The 9,549-nt window shown below is 48.6% G+C and overlaps 1 protein-coding gene across 1 annotated transcript; it reads right to left on the bottom strand.

The window, feature by feature from the left end:
* Positions 1-1,070: 1,070 nt before the first annotated feature.
* On the bottom strand, positions 1,071-5,646 carry LOC147980738 (uncharacterized). Its single transcript, XM_087515735.1, has 3 exons — positions 4,434-5,646; positions 2,307-3,179; positions 1,071-1,624 (listed from the first exon to the last, which is right to left on the bottom strand). The coding sequence occupies exons 1-3, from the start codon at positions 5,644-5,646 to the stop codon at positions 1,071-1,073; spliced, it is 2,640 nt and encodes an 879-aa protein (XP_087371861.1).
* Positions 5,647-9,549: the final 3,903 nt, after the last annotated feature.

Genomic DNA, 9,549 nt, shown 5'->3' with positions numbered 1-9,549 from the left:
CCTAGCACCTCCCAAGCTTGAGCAATACTAAGGTCCATAAATACCCAGAGACTGATTTTCTGTAGGCTGAGCTCGATGGTACCTCATATCTTCATCCCTTCAACATTGCTTTGAGATCCGTGCTAGGAAACTAACTTACTACTTCAAACTTTCTCTTTTTCTCTCTCTCAAATGAAACAACGTATGGAATTCAAGCTTTCCGGTTTGAATAAACATTAGGATCTCAATGTGTGATTTTTTTTTCAAATTTTTTCGTCCAACAAAAATATACAAAATGAGATTTTTTTGAGTAAAATTATCATTTTAAGTATTTAAGATGCATGAAAAAGTCCGAACGTTTTCTCCCACATTGTAGTTAGAATGTTTTGTTGTCCGCCGAGGAGGCGATGACGGTGATGAGGGCGCCGAGGCGAAGCGTCATGAGCGGGCCGTGCCGCTCCGTGAGGCGTGCGAGGGAGCGGTGCGGCTGGGCGCGAGGTCGAGGAGGTTTCCGATGAGAGGCCATGATGGGGGACCCGGCGGCAGGTTGCGGCGGGCGCCAGTGAAGTGACGGAGAACGTACACAAAGGAGAGACGACAAGAAGGATGCACGTTGCGTAGAGGACGAGCCCCATGGTGAGCTTCTCGGTGTGGCGGGAGGTACAAGGAATGTTGGACCAGCGTTACTCATTACTCGGTATATTTATGCTGTGATGATAGTCCGTATCTTTATTTAACAAGGAAAAATGAGAAGGAAACATGCTGCACACTCGAGTATACTTTTGTTCATAAATTAGATATTAATAACAATTCCTTTCGTCCCATAATATAAAAGAAAACGTCTTATATTATGAGATGAAGGAAGTATTTTATAAATATGTACTGTACTTCACCTGACACTTTATTACTAATATTAATGTGATTTTGTGTGAAACGAAGGAAAAGAAGATTGGATCGGCGCACCCAACATGGTGGCCTTGGAATGTATTTATATGGGTGCACTAGGGCACAGATTACAGGTAGTTATAGGAGATAAACACAAATATTAACAGACTCCTATATCCTGACAATATACGGTTTAACATCCCCGCTTAATCTGAACTTCCTTCGCGAAGATTCAGATTGTATCTGTTTGAGACAAACGGTGCCTCGGCTAGTGGTTTGGTGAAGATGTCGGCAACCTGTTCCTTGGAAGAGATGAACCTAACATCCAACGCTTTGGCTGCGACTCTCTCACGAACAAAATGGAAATCCACCTCGATATGCTTGGTCCTGGCATGAAACACTGGATTGGCAGACAAATAAGTGGCGCCTAGGTTATCACACCACAATATAGGAGGTCGTGGCATAAACACGCCAAGCTCTCCAAGAACTGACTGAATCCAGATGATCTCCGCTGTGCCATTGGCAAGTGCCTTGTACTCAGACTCCGTGCTGGATCGTGAGGCTGTGGCCTGCTTCCGTGAGCTCCAAGAGACAAGGTTGGGACCAAGAAAGACAGCAAACCCTTCTGTGGACCTGCGATCATCACTGCATCCAGCCCAGTCCGCGTCAGAGAAGCAACTCAACACCATTGATGGGGACTTGCGGATGGACAGGCTCATACCACGAGTGTACTTGAGGTACCTCAAGATCCTTTTAGCTGCTGAAAAATGGACAGTCGTAGGTGCATGAAGAAACTGACAGACACGATTCACAACAAAGGAAATATCCGGCCTGGTCAACATCAAGTACTGAAGAGCTCCAACCAGACTACGGTATGTAGTACTATCATCCTGAGAGAGAGGTGCCCCACTATCTTTGCTGATCTTCTCACTTGAGGACATGGGAGTAGTGGAGACTTTACAATGTTCCATATTAGCACGGTGAAGAATGTCACCAATGTACTTCTGTTGAGAGAGCACAGTCCCCCGTGGTGACGACTTCACCTCAACTCCAAGAAAGAAATGCAAGGGACCAAGATCCTTGAGCGCAAACGTGGCATGTAGGTCAGCAAGTAGCTTGGTCGTTGCAGCAGGTGAAGAGCTGGCCACAATGATGCCATCCACATAGACGAGCATAAACATGGTGATACCGCCATGATGAAAAATAAGCAGAGATGTATCTGCTTTAGAGGCCACAAAACCAAGTTGAAGGAGACGTGAGCTTAACCGGGAATACCAGGCTCTGGGGGCCTGTTTAAGTCCATAGATAGCTTTGCTCAACTTGCACAGAAACCGAGGAGCAGCAGGATCCACAAACCCCAGGGGGTTGACGCATATACACATGTTCCTGAAGAACTCCGTGAAGAAAGGCATTCTGAACATCCAACTGGCGAAGACACCAACCTCGAGAGACAACAATAGAAAGAACCAGACGAACAGTAAGCGGTTTAACCACTGGACTGAACATGTCATCATAGTCGAGACCATAGCGTTGCTTGAACCCTTTGGCGACAAGACGAGCCTTGTGACGATCAACAGTGCCATCAGCCTTGTACTTCACTTTAAAAACCCATTTGTAGTCGATTACGTTAACATGAGGTGGTGGTGGAACTAAGGTCCACGTACCATTGTGGCGAAGAGCATCAATCTCAAACTGCATCGCAGCACGCCAAGCAGGAGATGCCATGGCCTCACGGTGATCACGAGGTTCCCTGGAGACCAGAAATGCACGGCGTGACGGATCATACTTGACAGTGCCATCCGTACGATGAGCAGGTTTGCGCGTATGATCACGTGTGCGCGTGACCATTGCATGGGCAGGAGGCGGCGGAGCATAGGATCCGGGAGCAGCAGCCGAGGAGGGAATCGGATCCTCCTGGGATCCCGTGTCGCCAGCGGACGCAGCGGGAGAATCTGGCGGCGATCCTGAGGAGGGAACAGACGTCGCATGCGCGCCTGTCGCCGAACCGGGCCGCCCCACCGACGGGCTGCCAGACACGTGGGCAGCAGCCAATGGCGAATCGGGCACGCAGGGAGCCGGGCCAGTGGCCGGGCCCGCCACTGAGGGGGACAGGGCGCGCGGAGAGGCGACCGGGCCATCAAAGGCCGCCACGTGGGCCAACGAGTGGGGCGCCTCCTCACGGTCGCCTGGCGCATCGCTGTCGTTGTCGGTCGCGGCTGCGTGATCCGAGGCCGGATCAGCTCCGGACCCTGTGCCCGGATCAGCTCCGGATCCTGCGCCTGGCACACCTGGGATTTTCTGCGCCGGGGTGGATCCTGCATCCAGGTTAGAAGACAGAGCAGATATACCATAGTTCATGTGGTCATGCGGGAATAAAAGGATGGTTTGTTCGGCAACGCGAGGTGGTATGGGAGAGGCAGACGGGTTGGCAAACGGAAAAACTTTTTCATCGAACGTGACATCTCTAGAAATATAAACACGAGCCGTGGGTAGATGAAGACACTTATCCCCTTTGTGACGAATGTTGTAGCCAACGAACACGCATTGTTGGGATCGAAAGGCGAGTTTGTGTGTGTTGTAGGGACGCATGTTGGGCCAGCAAGCACAACCAAACGTACGAAGCGATGTGTAGTCTGGTTTGGTGTTGAACATTTTTTCCATAGGGCTAAGGTTGCCAATGACACGACTAGGTAAGCGATTGATAAGATAGCATGCGGAGAGATAGGCCTCATCCCAAAAACGTAGCGGCATAGACACATGTGATAATAAAGAGAGCCCCATGTCAACAATATGACGGTGCTTCCTTTCAGCAGAACCATTTTGTTGGTGTGTGTGTGGGCAAGATACATGATGCATAATGCCAAGTTGACGAAAGAACGTGTGGCTAAGCTTCTCGTACTCCCCACCCCAGTCGGATTGAACGCATAAAATCTTGCGAGACAAAAGGCGTTCAACATGAGCAAGGAAGTCACGAAAAACATCAAACACATCACATTTTCTCTTGAGAAGATAAATCCACACAAATTTACTATAATCATCGATAAATGAGACATAGTACTGGAACCCACCAGATGATGTTTTGGCAGGTCCCCACACATCCGAAAAAATAAGTTCTAATGGGAAGGAAGAGACACTCGAGGATCTAGGAAAAGGAAGCTGGTGTGCTTTGCCTTGTTGACATGCATTACACACGTGGGTCATAGACCGACTAGAAGAAGCTAATTTATTGGATGATAAAACGTGTTGAACGACTTGGGTGGAAGGGTGTCCAAGCCTCGCGTGCCAATCTTCTGCTAACAACCTAACTAACGAAAGAGCATGATGAGATGATGGACGAATGGGGTAAAGCCCATTTTCACATCTGCCTTGAAGTAGAACCCTCTTGGTGATCAAATCCTTCATAAGAAAATGAGTAGGATAGTACTTTAGATAAGCATGATTATCAACAGCAAGACGATTGACAGAGAGAAGGTTTTTGTCAGCGTTAGGGACATGCAAGATATTGTGAAGTTGAAGATTAGCAGAAGGAGTAGGAAGAATTGCATAACCATGATGAGCTATGTGCAAACCTGATCCGTCAGCTGTGTGGATGCGATCTCTCCCTGGATACTTCTCCCGAATCGTGAGGCGGTCTAGATCGCCGGTGATGTGGTCCGTGGCCCCGGTGTCAGTGAACCAAGCCGGGTCACCTAGGATGGAGGGAGGAGACGCAGCAGCAAGGCCGGCCATCTTGGATTGTGGCGGCTGGAACGCATGGTTGTACCGCTGACCACACTCCCAGGCATAGTGCCCCGGACCGCAGCAGAGCTGGCACTGAACGCGGTTATCGCCGCGGTCACTGTAGTCACCGCGATCACCGTCGCGATTGCCGCCAAAGTCGCCTTGTTGGCGCGAGCCGCCGCCACTGCGGTTCCCGCGATCGCCGCCACGAGAGTTGTTATTGTAGCCGCCGCGATCTCCAGAGTTGCCGCGGCCCTTGCCGCGGTAGTTGCCCTTGCCCCGATTGGAGTTGTTGGTGTTGCCGGTGGAGTCCCGAGCGACGTAGTTGACGGAGGAGCCGCCATGCTGAAGATGAAGACGAGCAGCGTTGTACTCGCGGCGCCGTTCGAAGGAGATCGCGTGGGAGTAGAACTCACCAAGCGTCATGCCCTCGGGACGAGTGGTGTACGCGGTGATGAGAGGCTCGTAGTCGCTGTCGAGGCCAGTGATGACGGCGGTGATGATGTCCTCATCGCGCATGGGGCGGCCGACAGCTGCAAGCTGATCGGCGTTGGCGCGGATTTTGGCGAAGTAGTCCACCATGGAAAGGGTTCCTTTCCTGAAGACCGCCATGTCCATCTTGATCTGGACGATGCTGGCGCGGCAATGGATGGTGTACATCTCCTCGACGTGTGACCAGATGGCACGAGAGGTCTCCAACTGATGCACTTGCTGCAATACCTCATCAGAAATAGAGGCGAGGAGGTAGCTGAGGACGATCTGATCCTGGCGGAACCAGGTGGCATACTCCGGATTGGGGGTGCGCACCCCCTTTTCATCAGGATCCAGAAGCTTGGGGGGAGCTGGGAGAGTGCCATCGACGTAGCCCGTGGCGCCAGCTATGCGAAGAGGGGGAAGAACTTGAGCCTTCCAGAGGAGGAAATTGGAGGTGGTAAGCCTGACGGTGATAAGGCTAGCGGAGGGAGGGGGAAGGGCAGAGGCCGGCGGCCCATTGAAGGCGGCGGGCAAGGAGAGCGTGGTGAGGGCGGCGGAAGAGGAAGATGAAGCTGTAGGGAAGCCCATGATGCGATCAAGCGGGTAGGCCTGATACCATGTGAAACAAAGAAAAAGAAGATTGGATCGGCGCACCCAACATGATAGCCTTGGGATGTATTTATATGGGTGCACTAGGGCACAGATTACAGGTAGTTACAGGAGATAAACACAAATATTAACAGACTTCTATATCCTAACAATATACGGTTTAACATTTCATAGTATAAAAAATGAACATTAGCTTCGCTGTGACAATTTCCAAGAACAATCGATGAAAAAGTGCCGGCAAAACCGAAACGGAAGTCTTCAAATGGCTTTTAAGTAGGAGAGACAATACAAGTGACTCGATCAAACTAATCCTAAATTAACCGAGGATTCAAGGGATGATTCCTTTGCCGTTTGTCGTTATCTTCGGAGCAACCATACACTGCTATGCGCTAGCATGCATGGACTCTGTTTCTTATTTACAGTGAAGCTTCTTCTGCTGATTGATTTTGCTTTGTCTTTTTTTTGTTCCGCGGTATCAAATTACAAGTCACGTATACACCGACATAACAAAATTAAAAAAAAGCAACATAACACTATTCTTTACATAAAGGATCACTAACAAAGAAGAAAAACAATCGGGACAAAAGAATCCCTTGAGCTTGATGCCAACGCCCATCATCTTCCTCACGCACCACCGCGACAACCATCAAAGAAACTATGATGGGCCACCTCTTCGCCCGAGCTTGACGCGGCTCCATCGTTAATGTGTAGCTTTTCAGAGCTCCAAAATGGCTTACCAAAAGTAAATCCATTGCATTTGAATGAATCTGGTCGGGGCAACACCCCGGACACGCCATCAAACTCCAGATTGAGCGCCCCTGTTCGACTAAACGTTGGAAGAGGAAACCACACTTGCATGCTGCAAACCACAAACCCAGCCCATGCTCCACAGTCTTCCAGATTCCATCAACGCAGGCCACAATCTGCATCCGCTCCTGAACTACCTCCCAAGCTTCGCGCCGGCGCCGGAGCAAACGCTGTCATAACAACGGAGCCCGATGATAAAAGTCCACCACAAGGATGCCGTCGCCGCCGCTCTATCTCTGCTTGAACAAACTAGTTCCTAAATCCATCGCCGAGATGAGACATAACACATTGTCTAAGAAGGATTTGAAGCTTCTTTATTCAGCTCCGCCATCGACATCGCCCAAGCCAAGACGTCAAACGACCCAAAACATAAACTACTAGGGCACTAACTTATTGCTACATAGGTTCGCACACACGAGATCTGGCGACCCCCTCACCATCGACGACCAAGAGACCGTCAACGAAGGGGAGCCACCGGAGGACATTATCGGAATTCTTGTCGCAAGGGCAGGCGATAAAGCCTTTGTTTCTTCCCGTGGAAGAGAGAAAGCGATCCATATGTGCTTGTGCAACATCCAAGAAAGCTCTCCCAAATACTATGGGGCAATGACCATCTTCAGATTCTAAAAAAAGATCAATAGGGTAAATAAATGAACCAAAAATGACATTAACATTCCGAAGGATACTAAAAGGTTGCTATCAGTTTTATCGGCAAGCTTAATACTCATATCAGTTGGTTCCAATATTCACATTCCGAATGACAGTGTCCTGGACTAGGGGGTACTAACCTAGTCAGCCCATATTCCTCGGGCTGGGTTGATGTGCTCTCATTCTTCTCAGGGTGAACTCCGGAAGCCGCACACCGGAGGCGAGATCGGGACTGCATCTGCCGAAGACTTGACGTGTACTCCAAGACTCCTCCTGCCGCCTACATGCCTAGATACCGACCATGTAACCCTAGATACCCTACTTGGCGTGTATATAAGCCAAAGGGTTTAGCCCGTAGAGGGGGTTCGAACACAATTACATTCACCTAGCCCTAGGGTTAGAACACATCTTACGATCTAGAGGTAGATCAACTTTGTATTCGATACATTTCCATTAATATAAACAAGAGCAGGATGCAAGGTTTTACCTCCACCAAGAGGGCCCGAACCTGGGTAAAACATTGTCTCCCTGTTCCAGTTACCATCGATCCGAGATCCACAGCTCGGGTCCCCCTACCCTGAGGTATGTCGGATTTTCACATCGACACTGGTGCTTTCATTAAGAGTTCCGATGTGTGATCACCTAAAGGACTGATGGCTCGTATGCAGATCGACTGCGACAATGGCTATGGGAACATCTACGTTCCCGACCATTTTTTTGTGTTTGGCAGCATGATTTTCTGCGCTAACTCGATAGGCCATCTGGCCACCGTCGAAAACTACGCTTCGGACTAGATCGTGACTTTCAGAGGCTTGGAGTACACCGAGGATTCCCGCGGCGAGCTTGTCCTGTGTGACGTCCGGATAATTAGGCTACAGTAAACCCCTGATAAAGGTGCCAAGTCATCACATTACTGCTGCTAATCCTCACCTGATCCAAATCACTGTTCAGATTCAAATTCAAATTTAAAGTAAAAAAATTCAAATTAACCTCGCTCATGACTCGCTTTTGTGCGGGCAAAGATAGTTGGCTGGCCTGCAATATCCATAACAACGAGACAGGCACCTTAGAAACGCGCGACACCAATGGAAAGCCTCAGCGTAATAAAAACAAACATAGGCATAAGAATGGCAGAAGCGACTAATACGTCTCCAACATATCTATAATTTATAAAGTATTCATGTCATGTTTACAATAATTCTATATGACTTTGGTATGATTTGAATGGAACTAACCCGGACTGACGCTATTTTCAGCAAAACCACCGTGGTGTTGTTTTTTGTGCAGAAATAAAAGTTCTTGGAATTGGATTAAACTTTTTGAAGAATTATTTTGGAACAAAATAAAAATACTGGACTAAAGACCCACTGGGGGGGCCCTGATGCCCACACCAGGGCGCGTCGTGGTGGGTAGTGGGCACCTCGAAGCCCATTTGGACGTGAGACCGATGACAAAAAATCCTATAAATACAAAAACCCCAAAAAATAACCCTAAATCAGAAGTTCCGCCGCCGCAAGCCTTTGTAGCCACGAAAAACCAATTTAGACCCTGTTCAGGCACCCTGCCAGAGGAGAAAAACCCTATATAAGCAGGAGTACTCGGGTATCTCCGCCTAGGGTTCTTCTTCTCCAAAGCATTGATATGCGCACATGTGTCGTGTCTGCGTATGGAACGCCGCCGATACATGTGTCACCAGAGTATCCTGTTTTCTAATCTAATCTGATATGATTAAAAAAGGAAAAAAACTGACACGCCGCCGCGATGCCGGCGACACGGGAGCGTCAGCGATCCCAATAAAAGCCCACCTCCTAAGAGCATCTTGAGCCGTTCGGCCCCTGATACGTCTCCAACGTATCTATAGTTTTTGATTGTTACATGATATTATATTATCAACCTTGGATGTTTTATATGCATTTATATGCTATTTTATATGATTTTGGGGACTAACCTATTAACCTAGAGTCCAGTGCCAGTTTCTGTTTTTTCCTTATTTTTGAGTATTGCAGAAAAGGAAAACCAAACGGGGTCCAATTGACCTGAAATTTCACAGAGATCATTTTTGGATCAGAAGAAGCCCACGGAGTACCAGAGATGGGCCAGAAGAGTCCCGAGGCCACCACGAGGGTGGGGCGTGATACGTCTCCAACGTATCTATAATTTTTGATTGCTCCATGCTATATTATCTACTGTTTTGGACTATATTAGGCTTTATTTTCCACTTTTATATTATTTTTGGGACTAACCTATTAACCGGAGCCCAGCCCAGAATTGTTGTTTTTTGCCTGTTTTAGGGTTTCGAAGAAAAGGAATATCAAACGGAGTCCAAACGGAATGAAACCTTCGGGAACGTGATTTTCTCACCGAACACAACTCATGAGACTTGGACCCTACGTCAAGCCAACTAACAGGAGGTCACGAGGTAGGGGG

The sequence above is a fragment of the Triticum urartu genome, chromosome 3A (assembly GCF_056163025.1).
Source record: "Triticum urartu cultivar PI428250 chromosome 3A, HENAU_Tu73, whole genome shotgun sequence".
NCBI lineage: Eukaryota > Viridiplantae > Streptophyta > Magnoliopsida > Poales > Poaceae > Triticum > Triticum urartu.
Note: the sequence above shows the minus strand (reverse complement) of the source record. Positions and strands in the feature narration are given on the sequence as shown.

Bases quoted from the DNA above. Each gene is read 5' to 3' on its own strand.
- LOC147980738 (XM_087515735.1), bottom strand. From the start codon at position 5,646: ATGGGCTTCCCTACAGCTTCATCTTCCTCTTCCGCCGCCCTCACCACG. The intron at 3,180-4,433 runs GTTTGCACATAG...ACCTGGATGCAG, and splicing joins CCACACAGCTGACGGATCAG to GATCCACCCCGGCGCAGAAA. The intron at 1,625-2,306 runs GTTGGTGTCTTC...TCCATTTTTCAG, and splicing joins TTCTATTGTTGTCTCTCGAG to CAGCTAAAAGGATCTTGAGG.